The 25,169-nt window shown below is 43.4% G+C and overlaps 1 protein-coding gene across 5 annotated transcripts; it reads right to left on the bottom strand.

Moving 5' to 3' along the window:
• Positions 1 to 5,217: 5,217 nt before the first annotated feature.
• eif2b3 (eukaryotic translation initiation factor 2B, subunit 3 gamma) lies at positions 5,218 to 19,499 on the bottom strand. 5 transcript variants are annotated; one of them, XM_023798679.2, is made up of 13 exons: positions 19,386 to 19,499; positions 19,238 to 19,301; positions 18,795 to 19,025; positions 18,028 to 18,179; positions 17,319 to 17,478; positions 16,971 to 17,082; positions 14,743 to 14,832; positions 13,103 to 13,236; positions 12,065 to 12,255; positions 11,746 to 11,808; positions 9,983 to 10,131; positions 8,724 to 8,827; positions 5,218 to 5,484 (listed from the first exon to the last, which is right to left on the bottom strand). In XM_023798679.2, exons 3-13 carry the CDS (start codon positions 18,940 to 18,942, stop codon positions 5,432 to 5,434), a joined length of 1,356 nt encoding a protein of 451 aa, XP_023654447.1. In that variant the 5' UTR covers positions 18,943 to 19,025; positions 19,238 to 19,301; positions 19,386 to 19,499; the 3' UTR covers positions 5,218 to 5,431. The 5 variants fall into 5 exon arrangements, with proteins under 5 accessions (XP_023654447.1, XP_023654446.1, XP_023654449.1 ...); XM_023798678.2 differs by having other exon boundaries at positions 18,795 to 18,982; XM_023798681.2 differs by having other exon boundaries at positions 18,795 to 18,982; positions 19,238 to 19,261; positions 19,386 to 19,486.
• Positions 19,500 to 25,169: the final 5,670 nt, after the last annotated feature.

The raw sequence follows: 25,169 nt of genomic DNA, 5'->3' as shown, positions 1-25,169 counted from the left end.
TGCGGATGGGGTTTTCACTGTTGTCATTAGCAGAGGATTAGGCAGGTTTTCATACACTGTTACCCTTTGATGGGATTATTTGCACTTACAATTAGCGAGGTGTAGTTGTCAGGGAGACTAACCTGGCCTTTGAGACCAGCCGACCTGGGCCTGCGTTGGGACTGTGTGATGCAGCGCTTACTGTGTCAGGAGCAGGAGAAGCAGCTCAGCAGCCACGCTTTCTGATAAACTACTCCAACACAATTTAGCCTGTCAAGCGGACAATGGGCGGCTGGAGCTACAGCGGGGCAGCTCACGGTGAGAGCCAGCAGAGCACAAACAACTGGAAATTAACTCGAACAGGAGGGAGACAGTGGCTGTAATGATTTTTATATAAATAAGTACCACGGAGATCATATTTCCCGAAGAAGATGCCATCTGCGCTTCCAGCTTCGGACTGTTAAATTTTATGCTTTACTGAGCACTGCCTCTCATAAGCTCCTTCAGCTAATACTCCTGGAGCGAATTTTGGTGTTTGGTTCAACAGGAAAGCAAATGGGATTTCATTAAAAATACTCTGACATGACAAATCGTAAGTGAACTGAGGTCTCTTCTAAAGCTGATGGCTTACTGCTGGACTGTGGGGGTACTGTCTTCCTCACTGACATGTATCCGTAATGTATACACTGTCTGCCTCACTGACATGTATCCGTAATGTGTACACTGTCTTCCTCGCTGACATGTATCCGTAATATTCAGACACCGTCTGCCTCACTGACATGTATCCGTAATGCATACAGACACACTCTGCCTCATGACATGTATCCATAATATATACACTGTCTGCCTCGCTGACATGTATCCGTAATGTATACAGACACACTCTGCCTCATGACATGTATCCATAATATATACACTGTCTGCCTCGCTGACAAGTATCCATAATGTATACAGACACACTCTGCCTCATGACATGTATCCGTAATGTATAGACAGTATCTTCACAATCCAGCCATTTCTAATGTACATAATTCTGCAAATGCCTGACATGTAGTACTTATTACAGTATTTCATGATGGAAACGACACGGCTGTCACTTAAAAAGAGCCAGGAAGCATAATTGTTCCTACACCTGAGTCTCACTAATCCCTACAGGGCACCCTCCTACAGAAATCGCAATTTGCTTAATTCTAGGAGTAAAAAGGCAGCTGGAAATTGGAGCTAATGTGGAATGTGAGGAATCAGCCCATGTGGTGAAGGGGCCCCTTAACCCTAACAAACTGAGGGAGGTCTTGGCCTTTGGGTAAATGCAACAGGGTGATGACCATGCGCCATGCAGAGGGCCCCCACCAGAGGGGGGGGGGGGCTCCACACGGCGGCGGCATGTGCTGCACAGCCCCACAGCTTATTTACTGAGGCGTCGGAGGGATGACTGAGGGTGAGAGCTCAGGCCTTTCAAACAAGCTCAGCGGGTTCTGTGAAATATGCATCGTGAAAATGTCACCATATCATTGTCTGTCTGGCAAACTACATACTGATTCACGTTCTTCAGAAAACATACCTTAACAGTAAAGTTGTTAGGTCATAAAATGTTCCAGCATCATGAATATGACACATCAAATGAGGACAAACCAAGGAGCACGAATACACTTTGACAAGCAAAGTACTGCACTTAACGAAATAAGCACAACCCATATTATAGTGCAGCAGGAAAAACAAGATCCATAAATCATAACAACAGGATTAATATTCTGTGCAAAAGCAGAATACTTAAATAATTGAAACATTGAAACTGTGTACAGTAACTCATAGTAAAGCAGAGGAGCAAAAGTGGCAAAAGGAAACCAAAAGCTTCAGGTCTGTGCTTAGATATAAAAAGACACAAGAAGGGCATCCCATTGGAGAACAGTGGTGTTTACAAAGCTTAAAATATTCTTAGCTTCCAATGTGCTTTGTAACACAATAGTATGTGTACATGTAAGCATTGTGAGGTTTGGACAGCACGCAAAGAAAGGAGCCTGCCACCCACAGGCAGAGATAAGATTCATTATGATAATGAATTTCTGCTGCCTTTTGTCAGAGTAATGAATGAAGGCGTCACTGTTTGTTCCCCTTTAACAAAGGTATTGTAAGGGCTGGATAGCAGGTGGCAGGACAAAAATCAGACCTGTCTTCAAGGCTGTACACAACTGCGCATACATATTTATGTATGCATCTACTCTTATGCATTAGTTCTAGAAGGATTACAACTTATGTATCTGCCAAATAACAGTATAGCAAAAAATAAAGTGTAAAGAAAAGGGGAAACATTTCCTTTACAGGCTGAGCATGTCAACAGAGGATGGGCATGATCAGAGCAAAAGGACGAGGAATTCCTTACATGGAGCAAAATCCCTCATGGCCTGCATGACGGTCATGTTATTTCAATAGAGCTGAAGGGCTGTTTTCTTTGGTTCACCTAAAATCCTGTTTTCCGCCCAACTCTGTGATACCCGGAGCCCCCAGCGTGAGCTTACCTGAGTAGGTGTATAATGCTGAAGGAGGAGGAGGAAAAACAGAACACAGATCCTCATGGTGTTGTGAGTATTTGGGCGCTGTGATGCAGTGGTGACTTGCCCCCTGCCGGGCCTGTGCAGGGTTCCAGCCCGCGGAGACCCTGTGTCAGATCGTGATGGATTTTGTAGGTACATTAGGACTCACTATATTGCTATATAAGTGCTTAGGGAAAGAAACAAAGCAGACACTTCTATCATGTCAGTTATTCTAGGAATAGTTCTTTTTTTTTTTAGTTCTTAAATGTACAGTACAGAAATGTTATGGCACATTACACAGAATCCCAGGCAGGCAATTCTCAGATGCAGTCTGCACGCATTTCGTAATTCAGTAAAGCTACAAATGCAGACTTCATGCATTCATGTCCTGGTTCTGCCGCTTCAGTGGTGAACATCTCAAAGTTGTCAACATATTCCATTCAAAGCAGAAGAAAGCCGGAGCTGAGTGTGTGTGCTTCTTGTCTTCTGGAAGCGATTACCCCGGAGTCTGGCCCTCCGCTCCACACAGCCTTGGGGGGACTTCACTAAGAAAACTCCCTTTCTGAAAGGATACATTAAAAACTGTGGGGTAAAGGCTGTGAGGCACGTCTGTTTGAATCGGGGGGGTCCTCACTGAGTGTGTGTGTGTTGGGGAGGGTTGGGGGCAGAGCACCTTAAAGGCAAAGAGAATGAGAGGAAATCAGTTTGCGCTGCAAGAACACAGAAGACAAATTGAGGAAGTGTTCTGTTAATGTGCAGGGGTCAGCAGCTGGTGGCAGCTTCTTCACTATGTGGGTGGCCCAGCCAGGCCCCCACCCCCAAGGAGCCAAGGGGCCGCAGTGCCCCTCTCCCGGTGTGGAGAGCTCCTTCCCCCTCACCCCTTGGTCAGCTGGCCTGTTCCCCTAAGGCCTGCAGATATCGCAGGCAGACACACCTTCTTCTCTTAAGCTGCTTTCAGCATCTGTGGGAAATTCCCAGTTTCACCATTAGCTACAAATTTGTCAGTGTTGGACGATGAAAGTAAATAAAGAAAACAAAAATATACAAATAATAATATACAAGATATCCAAGAACCACCTACAAAAACGAGGACTGCTCATAAAATGGCAGCTCATTTGATTTTGTGCCTAAATCCAGGTAATCTTACACAAGGAAGAAATGGTGTGATAGATCCATGCCACCATGAGATCCCGAAGACAGCCACACACTGCATGCCACCATGAGATCCCGAAGACAGCCACACACTGCATGCCACCATGAGATCCCGAAGACAGCCACACACTGCATGCCACCATGAGATCCCGAAGACAGCCACACACTGCATGCCACCATGAGATCCCGAAGACAGCCACACACTGCATGCCACCATGAGATCCCGAAGACAGCCCCACACTGCAGTCTGATAGTGGTGGGGGCTGACATTCTATCTGTCATGTGACCTGTGACCTCACTCTCTGGAAACCATGCACATCTGTCACATTTGGCCGAGGACAACATGTTGAATACTAGGTGACTGGCAAAGTGACCAAAACAGAGAACCAACAGGCAGCAGTGGATGTACTGCTTAAAGATGTGGGTTCAATCACTGGGTAATTTTCCAGGAGGAGCAAGATGTCGTACCCTTAAGAGATGCACTGAATTGGTTTTCTTAAATAAAAGATCCCATACAGGTACAACAGACTAAACACATCAACTAAGCATCCAGGTGCAACAGCACCATGGAAGAATATCATAATTTAACAGTAAGGCTACTTAACAAAGCTCAGCCAACATCCCACATCATGAGGAACTGCAGAGTGCTAATGGGAAACCAGATCACTGGTGATCTGAAGATCTTCGATATATCTTCACTATTTCAAAAAATATCGTGCACAAGGGACTCGTTAAACTTAACTACAGCTGCCAGCAACAGTTTATGGAGATGTTTCCAGTGATCGGTGTGATTTTCAACCATTGAACACAGGTTTTCATTCATCAGATTCCAGAGAAAGGCATCAAGGGACAAAAAGCTGTGTTACACCGGAAGCCTCGTTAGACAAACATGTGTTGCGTGTCTTCAAGTCTCACGTTGATGCTATGAAAACAAGGACGATTCCCATTTAATGGGTCTTTAGAGAGCTGGGACAGCACCAGCAACTCCCAATGTTAAGCAAATCAAAGAGAAACCTCATTACATATTCTGGAATAAAAGAGGATAGAAAAAAATGAATGGTGGGCAAATTATTTCAAGATGTCAAGTAATAAAAAGGAGAAAGAATAAGAAATGTCAGTCGTGTTAATCTTTATTTTAACACAAAAGTGTGGGAAACAGACACTGTAAATCACAGTGTTCTGTAGGCAGGAGAGCTTCTGAAGATGGACGCATCGGTAACAGCAGGACCTCACACCTGTCATTTAAGAGAGTGGGAGAAAGAATGCCATAAATCTTAAGGGGTGGGGGGCAGGGGAGAAATCTTGAGCAACTCCTTCTTTGGAGATTTCAGTGGAAGTGTGTGTGTGTGTGTCTGGGGCGGGTTACTGTTTGAGATCTCACTGGGTGGTCCGGAGAACAAATAAAATTAACCCCTTTGTGGCCCAATTCTCATTGCAAAGAGGGCCTGCAGACAGAGGGCTGTAAGATGGCAGAGAGGCTAAGGAGCTGGGCACACTGACGAACATCTATCAGCCAGTTTGGCTGCATAAGCAAAAAATAAGCAGGACCAGAAACTTGTTGACATAAATAAATCTTTATTCAGACACAATATAAAAAAAGGCAAGAAGAAGGGTGTCCAGGGAAGGCGGCGGCATACAAGCGGTGCGTCCAGCTCGGCGTGCTTACAGGTAGGTCAGCTGGCTCGCCATGTCCACTGGGCTCCCCCAGGACTGGCCTGCTGTCTGTCCGTGCCTCTGGATCACCTTCAGTGTTACTCCTCTCTGTGTCTCTAGATCTCCATAAGCTGGTCAGTTCCAACAATGACCTCATTGGTTCTTTCAGCTGAGGGGAGAATGATGAGTTTGGACATTGAGTTGGGGCTTTGTGCGTGCAAGCGTCTGCATTGATGAGCCATTGTCAGAGGCCAACATCAGAGAAACCCCCACCATTCTCATGAATATCATGGCTGAGAGTCACAACTGACTGTGCTATAGAAAGCTAGGTGATGGTCTCCTCAAAGATTAAAATGAGGCAATTAAAATACATGCATAAACACACTTCAAATATACCATAAGTATTTCAATACCTTAATATAAAATCTAATGAAATAAACTTCGTAACGTGATGAGGGCAGCGCCTACCAAGACGAGGAACCCACGCGGTCACCAGTGTGACCCTGCATGCAGCGCAGCCGCGCACACTGATCCAAGGGTGTTCATATAACCTTAAGGCACCAAAGACCAGACTGCTGCCACAATCCGGATGAGGGACACAGAGACCCTGCATGCAGCGCAGCCGCACACATTGATCCAAGGGTGTTCATATAACCTTAAGGCGCCAAAGACCAGAACGATGTATTCAAAATAAATGAAAACAAGAGACTCTGAATAAAGCAATCTATACTACCACTAATGAAACTATAAAATGCCCCATCATATAAGCACATCTCACCTTCTTAGCTCAGACTCAAAAAAGTATCAAAAATTCATCACCAGCACAGGATTCAGTAGGTATGAAAACAGTATTTACTTATAAAGGCGGAATCACATGGAATTTGCGGATATTTTGTTGATTGGTTGACTACAGGTACCAGTGCTAACTTAAAGTTATGCCGAATTGTGGGGGAAACGGATAGAATAGCAGAGCAAAAATTGAGCAGATGAAATTATTTGTTACATTTTCTTGGTTGCATGTAATGCATCAATAAATACGTTTTTGCTTGAATCTCCATATTTCTGCATCAGGAAATTCTACCGATAGTTATGCTTTTTTCTAGTATCGCTGGTGCTGGTGGTGAAACAGGCAGTGCTTATTAGCGGAAAAATGTTACAATGTTCTTTTTATTCTGCAGAAAATGAAAGATCAATCTGCTGACCAGATTTAATAAATCATAAATATGTTGTTGGTAAAATGCATAAAATATCTGGACGCTGGAGTGGCAGAGATCATGAGATGGACAATCACAAAGTTTGATTTTTAGCAGGCTCCTTTACTGTACAACAGTAAAACAGCTAGCAAAAATAAACTCAACTACACACACACAGCACGGAAAGAAAACAGCCTTTAAGGAGACAAAAATGGATACAGGCAATAGACAGAGCACAAAACATCATACTCTAAAAACTATGAGGCTTTTGTCTACTTAAAGGCTCTTTTTGCTTGACTAGCTTATAAAATTTTTAAATATGAAACAGATCAGATTAAATCCAAAAAAAAAAACTAAAAAAAAAAAAAAACGGAATTAGGAAAAAAAAAAATTCAACTCATAGGGTCCTACGCCAGGTGCCCTAACCCTGATCATATCCTGAGCCGGTCACCATCAGGTATCATAACCCCAATGGTATCACAGGCCCATCAATACCGGATACCCTAACCCTGACTGTACTGCAGACCGGTCACCACTGGGTACCCTAACCCTGACTGTACTGCAGGCCGGTCACTGCCTGGTACCTTAACCCTGACAGCACCGCAGGCTAGTCACCACTGAGTACCCTAACCCTGACTGTACTGCAGGCCCATAATTGCTGGATACCCTAAACCTGACTGTACTGCAGACCGGTGACTGCTGGATACCCTAACTGTACTGCAGGCCAGTCACCACTGGGTACTCTTAATGTGGGCTGGTCGCTGCTGGATTCCCTAACCCCAACCGTTTCGCAGCTCGCTCACCATCAGATAATATAACCCCAACCGTTCCAAAGGACGGTCAGTGCCAGGTACCCTAACCCAACCATACTGCGAGCTGGTCACCTCCAGCTACAGTAGCTCCAATCTTCACAAAGGTCCGACAAACCATTGGCCAAACCAAAGGACTATCCATTAACAAATAAAACCTCATCAGCATCATCCTGTCATACATCAGAGGTGAAGTGTACAAAAGAGAATCCCTGAAATTGAACACTCCACTCACAAAACCTCTCTAGCCGGCAACCTGGATACAGGAAAAATGCTCAGCATGAACGAACAGGCCATTCAGGGTGAATGGGATAAGGTTCAGCTGTATGGTGTTTTATATATAGCCAGAGGTGTGGTGAAATGTCATTACTGAACAGCCACTTCCATCAGGGATTTACATCATTTTAGTTGCATCATTTGATCATTTTCAGCACAACACCTGGACATTAGGCCTGCTCGATGTGTGATGCTTGGGCAGTACCTGACTTTTCTTACCGTCATACTGTGGGCACATTATAGTATGGTATACAGCATTCTGACGGGACGGTATCTTCAAAAGTAATGCTATTCCAGTATTTTGAAATCTTGGCAATAAAATTTGACAAAATTTACCAAGAATGGAGGGAGGGAGGAGCCCCCATGGTAAGATTCACCAAACAGAGGTAATCAATGAGTTTTGCGAAAACATTTTTTTTTTATCATATAAAACAAGCTTTGCAATTTCAATGACTTTCAATGACTGTTCCTTGTCAAGGTGATCTAGTATAAATCAGAGCTGCTATTTGATGCAGGGATAGTGTGGTGTGTTTCTGAGAAGTTTAACAAAATGAATAGGGGGAGAGAAGTGAACAAGAAGTGTTCACTAAAAGACATCTTGGATTCCATAGAAATAGCAAGTAATTTTTAAGCACCACCAACACCACCAACACTGACAGACTAGATAGATAGATAATTCTTCTTACCTATTTCCCCTGTTTATTTTGGGGACATATTTCAACTACTTTTTTGCTTTAAAAACACTGCAATATCTATCACAAAAAAATAGAAATTTTTCCAATTTGTGCAGCTTTGCTGGACAGGTTCAATGAACCCAAATCAAACCACAAAAAAAACAATCCCATAATATTTCCAAAGACATGCATCATCTGTAGTCTTCATTCCTGGTTAAATGGGTGTTTTTGAGGTGCGACAAAGCTAGCTAGAAGACTGGACTGAAAATGGAAGCGCCCAGAGCGTTTAAGGCCCTCACAAAGCTGCCACAGATGCTGTGCTATCATGCACTGCCAGTGCGGGGGGCAGCACCCTGTCATGTCACTGTGACCTCCCAGACCACACACAGCCAGACACGCTTGTTAAATGATGCAACATTCCAGACGGGGCTTTATGGGTGTCTCCCAAGAACTCACCCTCTGCTTCAATTCGCTGGCCGCTCCCCACCAGGCAATACTTGATGTCTGCACCTCGGCCAATCACAGCTTGGTTGCAGATAACGCTACCTTGAATGTTACACCTGTGACAAGTATGGAGCTGTGAGGGTTTGGAAAGGGTGTCTCACACAGGCAAGTGACTGTCTCAAATTAAGCAGCTCTGTGTGTTTGAGATTTGCTCATATCTGATGCATGAAGGCAGCTTTAAATACTATAGCTCCCTGAATGGACAATCAGAACAAAACATGAACATCAACAAGATTGACTCCGCATTTAAGGACTGGTCACTTCCAATTCACAACAATAATGGCATAATTTCACAAAACATTCAGCACAGACTCTACCAATTAAAACACTGTCATCACAAACACACATGCACATCAGACTGAATATGTAAGACACTGTGTGCAGTGTGTGACACTTATCACAAACATGCATGCATGTCAGACTGAGTGTGTGTGTGTCAGAGAGTGCAGTGTGTGATGATGTTTACACTGTCATCGCAAATACACATGCATATCAGACTGAAAGTGTGTGACATCATGTGTGCAGTGTGTGACACAGTCATAACAAACACCTATGTACATCAGACTGTCTGAATGTGTGTGATGCATGTTCAGGGTGAGAGATGGCAACTGCAGTGTGAAACAGTGTGATGAATGCAGTCTTTCCCACCCACAGACTTCACTATGTTTTTAACCAACTGAGAGAAAAATGCCACCTGTGATTGATTAACTTGTGGACATTCTTCCCTCATTATATCTGTTCTCATTCAGCTCATTCTGCTATCATGAGAAGAGAACCAACAATCACATGTGCCTTATGCAGCAAAACAGAGAGAGAGACGTTCTCTGGAATTAAGACAGAACATACAGTGGATATTATACAAGTACGTAGGGATGGGCGATATTGCAAAAATATCTCAATTTTTTAAAGAAGGATAACAATCCACAATCTTATCACTATTCTTTTTCATGTTGGTTTTTAAGACTTTTTTACAAGTTAATGAACAGTACAACCAAATTAGTTCCTTTAATTAAAAAATATATAGCCCTATAAGGTAACAAAACCTAAAATAAAAAACAACATCCTCTATTGGGTGTTTTATTTTGAGGTGGTTAAGAGGTTTGTTGTGCTGCCATCTGACTTTTGAACCTTACATTTGCAAATTTTGCAAATTTGAGGAATCGCTGAGGTCCCTACAAACCCGTGAGGGACAGCAGGGGGCCCAGACTCACCCATCCTCAATGGTAACGCCACTCATGATGATGGAATTGGTGACTTTGACCTTCTCTTTTATGGTTGAGGATGCCCCGATAGTTGACCGTTTGATCGATGTTCTGTCCCCAATCTGACATAAAGCCCCAACAATGCTGTCGGCTCCAACCTGACAAACAAGAAACAAGTACTCACACGGCATATTCACACGGCATATTCACACGGCATATTCACACAGCATACTCACATAGCATACTCACAGTATTCACATAGCATACTCACAGTATTCACATAGCATACTCACAGTATTCACATAGCACACTTGCACAACATACTCACTCGGCATACTCACACATAATATTCACAGTACTCACACAACAAAGCCTTAAGGAGACATCTTTCATCAGCGAAAAAGGTATTTTACATGCTAATATACACTCACCTAAAGGATTATTAGGAACACCTGTTCAATTTCTCATTAATGCAATTATCTAATCAACCAATCACATGGCAGTTGCTTCAATGCATTTAGGGGTGTGGTCCTGGTCAAGACAATCTCCTGAACTCCAAACTGAATGTAAGAATTGGAAAGAAAGGTGATTTAAGCAATTTTGAGCGTGGCATGGTTGTTGGTGCCAGACGGGCCGGTCTGAGTATTTCACAATCTGCTCAGTTACTGGGATTTTCACGCACAACCATTTCTAGGGTTTACAAAGAATGGTGTGCAAAGGGAAAAACATCCAGTATGCGGCAGTCCTGTGGGTGAAAATGCCTTGTTGATGCTAGAGGTCAGAGGAGAATGGGCCGACTGATTCAAGCTGATAGAAGAGCAACTTTGACTGAAATAACCACTCGTTACAACCGAGGTATGCAGCAAAGCATTTGTGAAGCCACAACACGCACAACCTTGAGGCAGATGGGCTACAACAGCAGAAGACCCCACAGGGTACCACTCATCTCCACTACAAATAGGAAAAAGAGGCTACAATTTGCACAAGCTGACCAAAATTGGACAGTTGAAGACTGGAAAAATGTTGCCTGGTCTGATGAGTCTCGATTTCTGTTGAGACATTCAAATGGTAGAGTCAGAATTTGCCGTAAACAGAATGAGAACATGGATCCATCATGCCTTGTTACCACTGTGCAGGCTGGTGGTGGTGGTGTAATGGTGTGGGGGATGTTTTCTTGGCACACTTTAGGCCCTTAGTGCCAATTGGGCATCGTTTAAATGCCACGGCCTACCTGAGCATTGTTTCCGACCATGTCCATCCCTTTATGACCACCATGTACCCATCCTCTGATGGCTACTTCCAGCAGGATAATGCACCATGTCACAAAGCTCGAATCATTTCAAATTGGTTTCTTGAACATGACAATGAGTTCACTGTACTACAATGGCCCCCACAGTCACCAGATCTCAACCCAATAGAGCATCTTTGGGATGTGGTGGAACGGGAGCTTCGTGCCCTGGATGTGCATCCCACAAATCTCCATCAACTGCAAGATGCTAGCCTATTAATATGGGCCAACATTTCTAAAGAATGCTTTCAGCACCTTGTTGAATCAATGCCACGTAGAATTAAGGCAGTTCTGAAGGTGAAAGGGGGTCAAACACCGTATTAGTATGGTGTTCCTAATAATCCTTTAGGTGAGTGTAGATCACAAATAACCTCAGATCAATGTAATAATAGGTAAATCAACATCAAGTCACAACACAAGGAGTCTGTGTCACGTGACCCCAGCATCTGAGTCACTAAGGCATCCAGAAGCTGGTGCTGCTGACCTGGCCCTGCTCAGAGACCATGGCGGATGGATGCACAGCAGGTTCCTCCAACAGCTTAGATGCCTGGGCACACAAGAGAAAAAAAGAAACAGAAAAAACTAGAAGCAGAACTAAAAGTAACCAAAGTGAATAAAGAATCGTTCATTTGATCAGGCAGAAACTTCCCTCTTTAAATTTTACAAAAAAATTATAAACCATTTCATTTCATATCCGTCTCATCTATGTAACAGCTCAATCACCCCACCCTAACCCTGCCCTCCTCTTGATGCCCTCACCGTGACCAGACCCTAACCCCAACCTCCTCATCACGCTCTCTCACCAGGCGGTTGGCCTCGATGTAAGCCGCCAGGGTGTTGACACGGTAACACACGCCCTGTTCCATGACGTGCACATAACAGCGCAAACGGGCACCGTGGTATGCATCGCTCATGTCCCCGCGGTGGTCATTCCAGCAGGATCTTGCCAGGGCCAGCTGGTGGAGGTCACTGTCCCCGAAGGAAAAGTGGTTCTCTAACAGCAAGAGAGTCCGAGGAGACAAGGAGGCAGGATCACAGTCAGCCTTGCAGCAGCTGATTTCCAGCAGTTTGTGGTATTAGGTTGTTGCTTGAAGCAACAGAACCAATTTATTGCTACTAAATTTGACTAAAACGGTTAGGTACTTAAAGCAATTCATTCAAAACACCTTTTTGGCATTGGCCATTCTGTGAAGAAGCCTGCAAGTTATTCCAGAGAAGAAATATCTTGCAGCGGCTTGTAGATCATTCAGAGAGCACTGGAGCCCTAGTGGCTGCTGCTGGCTACACAGCCACAAAGGTAGCTCCTGTTCAGCATTTCCCTTAAAAACTCCTTCGCTCACATCAGATATCAGCCACTGCATGACACAAGCACAGGTGAGTGGTTTGCCATGAGCTCTTGAGTATGGTCACCCTTGTGATCTTTGCTTTAACCCCATCTCACATGGTGCTGGGTTTTCTCCATTTGTACACCATGGATGTAAGAATCTGTCTCAGCACTGCAAGCAAAATTAAGAAATTTGTTTTGCGTCACACCCACAGGGTCTATGATTGTGATAATCATTGTGCGAGGGTCTGTTTATGAGCTTGTGTTTCATTTTTAATAGGGAAACAGAAACACCCTTGGGACAGGACCATCAATCGATACCAGTTAACTACAAAACAGATGACTGATAGGTTAATAGGTTAAAAATGGAAGACTAATTTTAACAAACTGTTTCAGATTTCAGGTAAATCTATAACCGCATCTGCTTAGAATAAAAAACAAATAGCTATTAATTACATTCAATATATTTTTTTTTTATCTGTCCAGATGGTGGTTACCGTGGTACTGAAAGACTGACCCGAGTTTGCAATTCGGTCCTTTTTGCTCAGGTTCCGATCTGACTGTTCCCTGGTCTTCTGCAAACCAGTGGACCTGGAGAACTGTTTACGTACCAAACACGGTACTAGCTCACCTCGAATAGAGGAGATGGACCTGGAAGAACAAAGTGATTTTAAAAAGGCCACAATAAACAGCACATTAATCAGGACATTACTGTTAGAAAAATGGGAAACATTGATAAAAATGAGATTTTACTGTGCAAAGCTGCTACTGACAGTCAGCACATCAGTGATTAATGAACAGCCCATGAATGAGATAACGGCTAATATCCATGTAGCATTTTACAGAGCGGCACCATTCAGGCCATGTGGATTAAATGGGGAGAGAGGGGGCCCCCCACTCAGGCCAGGGGACACAGCGGCCCTCGTCTCCCTAACACTTTAGAAAGGATCAGGGCAAATCATGTTTTCAAACTTTCATGTACACCCGCAGGCAATTTCATTTCCCTTTCACTCTTTCTAATGCAGTCCGCCTGTCTCTCTCTCTCTGTCTCTCTCTCTCTCTCCCTCTTCTTTTTAAGGGAGATTAGAATTTCCATCTCAATACCGAGAAAGAAACAACAGTTACTCTGTTCATTTTTCTTCTTGGGCACTCCAATGAAAACTGCTTTGAGAGGAATGGAGAGGGAGAGAGGGAACAGACGGATGTGAAGGGGAGGAAAAGGTTAAAAAAAAAAAAAAGTCAACCCACTTTGAAGAAAGAATGGAGCAGGAGGAAGAGACGTCTCTTTTGGGGGTTACCCGTACCTTTTGGGGGTTACCCATGGTTACCCATGTGTTTTGGGGGTTACGCATGTCTTTTGGGGGTTACCCATGGTTACCCATTTCTCCTGGGGGTTACCCATGTATTTTGGGGGGTTACCCACGCCTAGGGGCAGATTAGCTGAAATGATATTTATATCAGTGGGACCAGGAATTAACATGTCAAAGTGCTGGGAAGTGTCAGGGACAAACAGGTCTGCTGTGTTTTAAAGAGAGGGGACTGAATCCACCCAGCCTCCCGTGCTAATCCCACCTGGGGGGAGGGTCTGCATTTTTAAACAGCTAAACATCACCAGCATGGCTCACCAGTAAACATGTCAGTGTAGCATACCATCTGTAACGCATTAAACCAGTGCAGCTGGAGAAAAAAAACATTTAGAACAGCCATTGCTTAACCAGTCGGCCGGAGACCTATGGGATACGCTGCACGTTGGCCGGAGACCTATGGGATACGCCGCACGTCGGCCGGAGACCTATGGGATACGCCGCACGTCGGCCGGAGACCTATGGGATACGCCGCACGTCGGCCGGAGACCTATGGGATACGCGGCACGTCGGCCGGAGACCTATGGGATACGCGGCACGTCGGCCGGAGACCTATGGGATACGCGGCACGTCGGCCGGAGACCTATGGGATACGCGGCACGTCGGCCGGAGACCTATGGGATACGCCGCACGTCGGCCGGAGACCTATGGGATATGCCGCACATTCCCCACTTTTTCTTTTCTGTTTTACTTTTGTTCAGTAACATTTTCACTAGCACACTTCCTGCATGAGCACAGTTTGCAGAACTGTTTATACCAGACATGCCAGAAGAAATGCCAAGATCACTCTTACTTGTTTTCTGCTAAGAAGTCCAACACTGATCTCTTCAGGCAGTAAAGGTGGGCATCCACAAGACCGGTTCTGATGTGCATTTGTGGATGACTGTGTAAAAGAATAAAGGCGGAGTCAGGGCAGAGCCAGAGCTGAGTCAAGGTAGAATCTGTGCGGAGTTAGAGCTCAGCCAGGGCAGAACCTAGCCAGGGCCAGAGCCAAGTCAGAGTTCGGATGGAGTCACAGCAGAGTCAGGTTAATTGCTATAGCACAATTAAAATAATGGAATTATTAACATCATTAATAAAATTCCAGTTAGCAGATAAATAACAAATAATCACATAAAATACCAATAAGCATTCCGACTGCTCAATTAAGCTTCACCAAAACAGCACAAATCATGGTTAAGGACTATTAAATGGCAATAAATAAGTCAATCTAGACTTGAAAACTGAAATCAAAGATGCAGACCTAATGTGAGATAGCATTCCATAGATGGGGGTGCAGCAACAGCAAATGTACAGTCACCATTAGGATTTTATCTAGACCTAGGGCAGAGAGCTCCACTCCTCAGAGCATACAGTAATGTAATACATAAATCATAGAAAAGCACTTGATCATAAATACACATTTCAGATCAAACCACATTACAGTAATAAAATGTGAATTTAAATTAATCACTACAGAGCCTCTTCACAACTGAATGGCCCAAAAGTGCTTACAAATAGCTTCAAACTCACTGAGCTTTTAAATAATTCAAAGGATCCTTTCAAAGTGCTTTGTGAGAACATCTGGGGAATCATAAAAATCCATGACCTGGCATGGTGCTGTCCCCTGTCATCCACCAAGCTTTAAGGCCTCCCCTCCCTGTGGAAATTGCCATGGCAACAGTAGCCGACTCACTGCTGTGGGATATTTGAGACTGAGGCACTGGGGGACCCCCCAGTCAGTTTACAGCCAGTGTCTGACACAATAATGTCCCAGGACTGGTTCACACCCTTCCGGGCTGCACCTTAAAGTCAGAGCCACTACAACAGATAATGTGAGCCAAAGCACCCCTATTGCTAGGGGGGGGGGAAATGCCCTGGAGGGCAACCAATGAGGAGAAAGTGAGGGGGGGCATCTCTAACTAGCGTTTACCACCCATGAGCTCATTGCTACAGGAATGCCCAGGAAGCTTTGTGCTTGTCAGGGTGTCTTGGGCATGACATCAGAACATAATCCAACAAAGCAGAAACTATAAAAACTTTTTCTTAAAGCTGCTGATCTGCCTCACAGTCAGCTCATACAGAAGTGTAACAGCAGGAAATGCTACCTCAGAATAGCAACAAAACTCATGACATCCAATGCAGCATATGCATGCAGTAACCAAAGCACAACAGTGCGGAAGCTGCAGGACAGCTGCACACTTCGAGGAGGAGAAACCAGACGATTAAAGTGTAAGTGAAGATTCTCTGTTCACTATCTACCTTGTCTATGCACTACATAAGAGCATAAGAAATTTACAAACGAGAGGAGGCCATTCAGCCCATCAAGCTCATTTGGGGAGAACTTAACTAATAGCTCAGAGTTGTTAAAATCTTATCTAGCTCTGATTTAAAGGAACCCAGGGTTTTAGCTTACGCTACACTAGCAGGAAGACTATTCCATACTCTAACTACACGTTGTGTAAAGAAGTGCTTTTTCAAATTCATTTTAAAATGTTCTCCTGCTAATTTCACGAGTTATAGTATTTAAACTAATATTGAAATAGCCATTTGGCTGAACAGCATGCAGACCTGTTAGAATCTTATAGACCTGGATCATGTCCCCCCCTTAGTCTCCTTTGCCCAAGGCTGAACAGATTCAGCTCAGCTAACCTAAGACATTCCTCTAAGACCAGGAATCATTCTCGTAGCTCTTCGTTGCACCTTTTCTAAGGCAGCAATGTCCTTCTTAAGGTATGGTGACCAAACCTGCACACAATATTCTAGGGGGGGCTTACCAAGGAAATATATAATCATAGCATCACCTCCCTTGACTTCAACTCCACACACCTAGAGATATAACCCAACATCCTATTGGCATTTTTTATTGCTTCCTCACTAAAGCAGAAGGGACCCAGATCCCCCCCAGGAACTTTATTGAGTGTTCAACAATCTTCAACAGATTCTTGGTAATTCTCATGCTTAGGCTGGCATTAATTTAAGGTACGACATAAGACATCAGTCACGACCAAAGGGGAGGGGCCTTTTGGACTACATACTCACCGGCGCACAATTGATTTTCTAATGACAAGATCTTCATCCAGGTCAGCTTCATTGGCCATAAAGAGAAGCCTCTTCCCTGAGGTGTCCACACCCACAAAATCCCGCTGCTCGCCTGAGCCCAAGTGCAGTGAAGATATGTATCAGCAGCATGCCAAAGCCAGCATCAGAAACCCAGCGGCACAGAGTCGTCATTTTTCCGCTGAGATAATTATACAGACTAAGGTAAGAAGCCTGGGGTCACACAGCCAGCCATCAGCACAACATAAAGAAAGGGAATTACAGGCAATGTCAATGACAGGTTCCCAGAGCTCCAGAAATGTGCTGTCATTTTTCCCAGAGGATGCGTACCAGCTTTTTTCTTCCCCTTCTGACCAGGAACTGTCTCCGTGAACTCGTGGGCTTTGCTCATTAGCATAGCAAGAGTGGCGTCATGAGCCCGAAAGAGGTCCACAACCTGATGCAAGGCGGTGTCGCTGATTAGGTCACAGCTCACCACAAGTACATCAGTCTGCCAAATTGAACAAACATCAAGGGGTTCAGACATCGTATACATCCTATTGAGTGCAGCATGTTTAGCTCACAGACAGTCCACTTCTTCCAATCACCTGACTTGAAACTTTATAAACTTGATTTTCTCTGTTTTACAGGATGTCTGAAACAGACATCAATCTGTCAGTAATATATCATTACTAATAACCCCTACAGTTACCCATACCTGCTGTCACCGAACATTTGTATGGAGTTTGGTAAAATCACTGCACTCTGAACTTAACAGCATGACTATATTTAACCCATTTTTATAGTACATAACTTTGCATATGTCAGGGCTTCATAACAGAGCTGGTCCACAGAATAAATGATTATCGTCATGATGTGTGCTTAAGAAAATCATGGGAGACTGATTAATGATAATAACAAAATAACCAATAGAAATGAAGTTATTGAGGGTGGTGCTGCACACAGCTTTAAATGTGCTTCCTAGCCAGTCATCTTTCAGAACAGCCAGTTCACAGGCCCCATGTGAGCAGAGCCAGTGCTCTGCACCTCCAAGTCTCACCTTGATCTTCTGTTGGATGTACCTCAGGGCATCTGCTGTCCCCATATCGGCATCCTCCTGGACAGGCACAATGTCCAGCTTTAGCCTGGTGTCTGTAGACAGCAGCTTCTGCAGCTCCTTCTGGACCTCCTTGGTGGTGATGACAATGACCTCTTTGGGAGAAAAGCAGCAGTGGAAGGGGACTGTGGGTAAAGACTGGAAGCTAATGTAATTCAGGCTGGCTCAGCACATTGACACACCAGTAGCATGAAACACAGAAAGAGGTCAAGCATGATCAACAAATGAGTAAGATTTTAAGTATGGCTTTCACAAAAAAGTACATTTGAGATTAAATGGAAAAACTGATATAATCATTTCCAGGTTTTATAATCTAGAATGTAATAACACTAAAAAAAGCAGTCCCATTATTGCAGATTTATACTAAAATATTTATATTTCTCACTCTGTGCTACAGAGTGTCTCACTTATAGTCACTAATGGTTATATATGGTGACTGAGGGAAGCCGTGGAAGGTGTTTGACTTCAGTTTGTTTGTGAAACTGTTCTTCAATTTGCTAAGTAGTGATATGGAGGCATTATTATTTAGGAATATGGGAAAATCAAAACAGAAGTAGCTGTCAGCCCTGGAGCAATTATAGTGACGCTGAATACATTACAATGTTATTAGTGTTATTCAATTATATAATAATACAGTAATCAATTCCATTGGTGGTGTAAGTCTACAGGCATCATTGTCCCTGCTGCCTGCCATGAGAACGCAGACTCACCTTCAAAGCCGACCTTCTCGAGCAGACTGAGGGGGTACCAGATGAGGGGCTTGTTTCCAACGGGCAGCAGAGGTTTGGGGGTGCTGTACGTGAGCTCCATCATCCGAGAGCCCCCTCCAGCCGCCATTAAGACCGCCTGCAGCTCCATCTGTCACTTGGGAAGTCTGGTACGTGCACCAGCGAAGCGGCTGGGGAGAAAGCCCCGCACTCAACGGCGCCCTTATAGATGTGCTGGGGGCGATTACGTACAGCTAAAACGCTCATATTAAAACTATAGCACTGGGCTAGTCAAACACACCGGAACATCATTTTGTAAAAATGATCTTACGGTGTTAACAACAAGATTATAAACTAAGGAGGCCGGCTAGCGTGTGTTAATACACGGGCCCACACGGGTGCCCGCGCATTAACGAGGTAGACGTTTGTTTTTTAATGTCACGTACCTTCAAATAAACGGAGTCCGCGGTCTGCAGAAAGCCGTGCAGGCCGATGATAGGTTGAGCGAAACTGAGACACGAACGGGTTTAGCGGACAATCTTAAATCACATAAGTGTTTAAAAATGTATTAATATATATATCAACAACACTTACAAACAGACAGCAGGATGCGAACAGCATTAACCGAAGTTGACACAAGAGCGGAGGATGACGTAGGTGCGGCGTTTAATTCGCTCCGGTGGGAAGCGCAGCACTTTTTTCGATTCCGGGCTCCGTAACGAGAGTTGGGTCTGGATTGATCCTCTATTGAACAGCCATGAACTTATTCACACAAACACTAATGAATAATTGTATGGGTTATATTATTATATATTATAATTACTTTCACAAGTAATTTCATGCTAAACGAGCACACATATTTATTTCATGAAATAGAAACTAATCCCCACTCCTCCCGCAGGACCTCGGTAATTTCTACAGTTACCGGATGGATCAACTGGAAACGTGAAAGCCAATAAATATGTTTTTATCCGAATGCTCTTTGTTCTTGTTATGACACATTTCTCTGAAACTACATCTATTTATTTATAGCCTTGCATTCCACTTACAGTACATGCCAATTTGTACGATCTTTCCTCACCATGCTTGGTAACTGTATTTCTTTGTGTATGTATTAATGTCCAGTTGTTGTCATCTATCATTTCTATTATTTATGTTATGTGTCTAATTATATATATTCTATTAACTTCTTATTTGCACTCTAACCAACATTTTCTGTGACATAACAGTAAGAACCATTTCAGACACATAATGGTATACCTAAGTAACTACCATGTAATGTCAAACAGACACATATTTGTTTATGGCTGTACAGACACAGACTCCTGTTAGCTGGCTTAAAAACCACCCCACAGGCACGGTGGGGCGTAGATTAAATCTTTATAATGTGCCAGATCTCCAACTTGTGAAAACTAAACAATAGTAAACAATTTTTTTTTTATATTAGCATTTTAATATATTTATTATAAACATACATTATAACCAGTTCCGGTTCTAGCTTGTATGGCACCCTGGGCAACCCCCCCGACTGCCCCACAAGCCAAAAAAAAAAATACAACACAGTATTATGAATGAATTGTGGTATATTTGGCAGCATCTTGTAATGTGACCAATTTCATTAATTGAATTGGTAGTTAACTTGATACGATTCCCTTGCTCCCCAAGTATAATAGAGATGTGCAACGAAGGAACAAAATAGTTATTTTATTTTTGTCTTGGTCTCTGAACGAACATATTGATACAACGACATAAAGAATTAATCTCTCTTGATACATGTCTTGCATTCTTTGACATTAGAGATTTATTGGCTCAATCCCAGCGTCCACACTCACTGGCTTTGAGGCACATTCCTTCTAAGTCCTTGAGGGTTTAGGGCTGTCCCATTCTCCCAAATACTCAAGTAAATGAGGACTCTCTCACAGTCATTTTGAGCCCTTTATGCATACAGGGTTTCCTGGGGAAGCCCGGAAGCATAAATGGTAAAAAAAAAAAAAAACATTGCTTTTAGTTATTGCTTAATGATGATGACATAAACTAGCAAACTGATTATTTGACAGTTACCTCTCATCCACTCTAAGGCAAGAACTTGAAATATGTTCAAAATAGGCAGTTGGTCCCTTAAGTGCCCTGGCCATGAAGAAAGTGCAAATCCTAACACAACCAGTCCCAAATCCACAATAGTAAGGAACATGTTGTGGCATTGCTAAGGTAACGTGAGGTGCCGTCTCATTCCTATTTATACCATTTCTAGCCCTTGCAGCCTCTCACACTCAATCACTTACCAGGCAACATCAGTTAACTGAAGTGAATATTTGTCATTGCTGATGCACCACAGTAGACAGTGCACAACAACAAAATGTGTCCTCTGCATTTAACCCATAAGTGACATCATGACATAGCAGGGGGCAGCTATTATTTACTGCCCAGGGAGCAGTGCTTGAGGACAGTACCTTGCTCAAGTGGTGCCTTGCTGGTCAGGGATTTGAACCTTTTAATCACAAGCACACTTCCCGAAGTCTGTGAGGGTTTAGGGCTTAGGGGAGACATTGAGATTGGGCCAGAATTTTAACTTCAACAACTGCCTTCAGGAAATCAGCCTATTAGTAAACTGTATCAACAAAATGGTCACGATGACAACTAGCCAATGGCTGACCTGGTAGTTCTAATACACCAAGCATCTCCCATTGATCACTTCATTCTAAAAGAGTGACTATGACAGTCTCAGTACACTGACCACAGACGCCGCTGCTGATTTGAAGCACCATGGCAAGTTTGTTCATAGAACAAAGGAATGAAGAGACAAGAGACTCGCACACATAGTGGTATATGCATGTATTTATTATTACAGTGTATAAATTTGAATTACCATAATTAGATCAGATTAGATTCAGCGTTGTCAGTATGCTAATTTAGAAATCAGAGAAAATGTATGTTATAGTAATGAGTTTGTAAGAATGACCCATATACTTCCATTTGTGTTACTGGTGTGTGTGCAGACTTGTCTCAAATTGAAAATCACCCTAGCCAGTTTACCAAAGTTGGCAACCTTGGGTTACTATAATCACGCCTGTATATTTCTGACCAGAAGTTTGATTTGGACAAAGCCGGCGTGAGAATATTAGTTTAATGTTATTGGTTCATGACGGCTGATTAAGTCAGAAAACAGGAAAAAAAGGGATAAATCCTTTAATAACAAAATGAAGTTCTTTGCTTTTTATCACTCATTACATGACACATTACAAATGAACCTTTAAATGGTAAATTTGAATCTACTGATGGAAATCACGTGCATATAAAATTCACATTGGAGTCTTCAACTTTCATCCTTAATCATAAGTAGATTTTAAAAAATACATACATACGTAGAAACATTCTTGTCTCTTGTGCTGCTACTTTGATTAATTGTGTAAATGTAAATTACATTGAAATTTTGGTTTAAATCTCATTAACTTATTTGTTCAATGATAAATTAAAGTATCTGACCAGCAAATGTTTTCCTGTAGGTGAATATAATTGTAATATATTTTCAACAAATTATAACATGACCAAATAGCCAATTAATCACTCTGTTAATGTGATTAATAGTGCTTAGGAAAATTAATCATCTGATAGCCCTAATGTACACACACACACACACACACACACACACAGAGTTGAGAGCAAAGCTTGGGGTCAGGTCATTTATACAGCACCCCGGAGCACTTTGTGTGGTTCACCAGGTCTCTCTCTCTTCTTTCATGTGCCACCACTGACTAGGTCTACGGCTAAGTGACACAATTAAATTCCCTCAATGATTTGCCTACAATAAATTTTGCCAACTTCTCCACGATACCTTCCACAGACTGGCTATCAGACTGCTACCAATAAGATTTACGGGGGGGGGTGGGGGCGGCTGATGACGAAAAAAATCTGTATGTGTTCCCCATCCAGTGAATACAATTAATAAAAGCATTCTTGTAATATGCCACATTATACATATCATGTCCAATCATTTTATGACTATAAAAGATTAAATCAATATGTTTTGACCAGACACCAATTAGAAAGGTGCAGGTTCTGTGAAGAAACCTCTTTCAGACTCTGCCATTTGTTTCTATAGCTGTGAAAGGAGGTCCTAAGGATTCACATCAGTAATTTCCAGGCCCTGATCCATGCACATAACCAGCCACCCACAGCTCAAATCCCAATTCGCAGGCATACCGTGTAACAGCAAATTGAACTCTGGGAATGTGGCTCGGCTTTGTTTTCTCTGGAAAGGAGATGAGCTTCGCTGGTAGCCGGCTGGAGAGGAAGCTTTGGAAAAACAGGGCAGGCTGGAACAATCTGCCATACAGAAATGGAGGAGAAAACACAAAGGAAAACTGGGGGAAGCACTGTAAAGACATGGGCAACCATGGGCTATCAGGAGAAAAGCTTTTTCAGGCTTACTTTTGAAACATTTTTGACAATGACTGTCCACATATTTACATGAAAAATCTATTTACCCAGACAGCTTCCATCAAAACTCTGACCACCTAGACAGCAAGGAAATGAAAACAAATGATGTTTAGAAGGCCACTCTTTCACTAGAAGCTATCAAACACAGGTATCCTGGTGGCTCTGGTATCAGTGTGGTTAACCTTTGTTATAAATGAACAGACAACTTCATTTGCATTTTTATAGGAGTATAAACATTGTAATTTAATATTCAGATACAATTAAATATTCAGCACATTTAGGAAATGCATGGAATATATCAGAAACCATAGCACTGGTAAAACAAGGGATATACTGTACTATCTTTGATATTATTGTGGTTTGTTATTTTGTACATAAACTAATTTACTTTATGAACATTTTAAGCTTTAGTATTTGTAGTTGCCCAGCTGGCAGAGTGCACATTTTGCATGCACTGTGCTGGGGCATCCAGCACTGGTGTTTTGGGTTGTGCTGGAGGGTCAGCTGGCAGAGGCTCAGTGGAATGTGGCAGGGGCCTGTACTCAGCTAATGAGTCACAAACAGCAACAGTAATCATGGATACCTCTGAGAGTTGCTGGGGGTCTGCACCTGGAGACAGTCCAATTATGCAGAGCAGCACACATGATGCTGGCTAATATAGCTAATGAGGGATTTCCATTCAGCAAGAGAGAGAAAGACATAAAGCACACATAGAATAGGAATGAAACACAGAATCGGATCAAACAATGTATCCAAATGTCCCCCCTCCAGGTTGGCTGACCACGTTTACATCCGGCATGATAGTATGGATAACCATGTTCATGGCAGACTGTCATGATGGCCGACCACGTTCACGCCATTTCTGTCATGATGGCCGACTGCATTGCATTTACGCCATTCTGTCATGATGGCCGACCGCATTGCATTCACGCCATTCTGTCACGATGGCTGACCACATTGCATTCACGCCATTCTGTCATGATGGCCGACCGCGTTCACGCCATTCTGTCATGATGGCCGACCGCGTTCACACCATTCTGTCATGATGGCCGACCGCGTTCACGGCATTCTGTCATGATGGCCGACCGCGTTCACGGCATTCTGTCATGATTGCCGACCGCGTTCACGCCATTCTGTCATGATGGCCGACCGCATTGCATTCATGCCATTCTGTCATGATGGCCGACCGCATTGCATTCATGCCATTCTGTCACGATGGCCGACCATATTGCATTCACGCCATTCTTTCATGGTGGCTGACCACATTCATGCCATTCTGTCACGATGGCCGACCGCATCGCATTCACACCATTCTGTCACGATGGCCGACCGCATTGCATTCACGTCATTTTGTCACGATGGCTGACCGCGTTCACGCCATTCTGTCATGATGGCCGACCGCATTGCATTCACGCCATTCTGTCATGATGGCTGACCATGTTCACACCAGTCTGTTTAGACAAATGACTGCATTCATTGTTGCCTGTCATGAGGGTCAGTTGTGTTCATGGCCTGTCTGGACCGTCAACCCTGTTCATGCTAGCTTGTCTGGATGAATCTCGTTCATGGTGTCCTGTCATGATGACCGACGACATTCACGCCAGCATATCTGGGGAAAGCTCGCTGTTTATATGCATTTGTATTGATTCTGTGCCTTTTTTTGGTGAGATAGTTTGTAGCTGAATACGTATCACAGACATTAAATGGTTTCTGGCTGAAATTAAGGTCAGCTCATGTCACTGGCACTTTCTGAGCAATTACCCTCTGTGCTATTAGGGAGTTTAAAAGGTCAAGCAAGAGACATACCACAATGCAGAGCTAAACAATGTAAGCATGCACTTTGTTTATCGATGGAATGGATATAGATTACTGGGTCCTGCACATTCATAAGAACATAAGAACATAAGAAGTCATGAGAGAAAGATGAAGGAAAAGCTCATG

This window comes from Paramormyrops kingsleyae, chromosome 21, assembly GCF_048594095.1.
Source record: "Paramormyrops kingsleyae isolate MSU_618 chromosome 21, PKINGS_0.4, whole genome shotgun sequence".
NCBI lineage: Eukaryota > Metazoa > Chordata > Actinopteri > Osteoglossiformes > Mormyridae > Paramormyrops > Paramormyrops kingsleyae.
The sequence above is the reverse complement of the archived record's forward strand: the minus strand, read 5'-3'. Positions and strand labels throughout refer to the sequence as shown.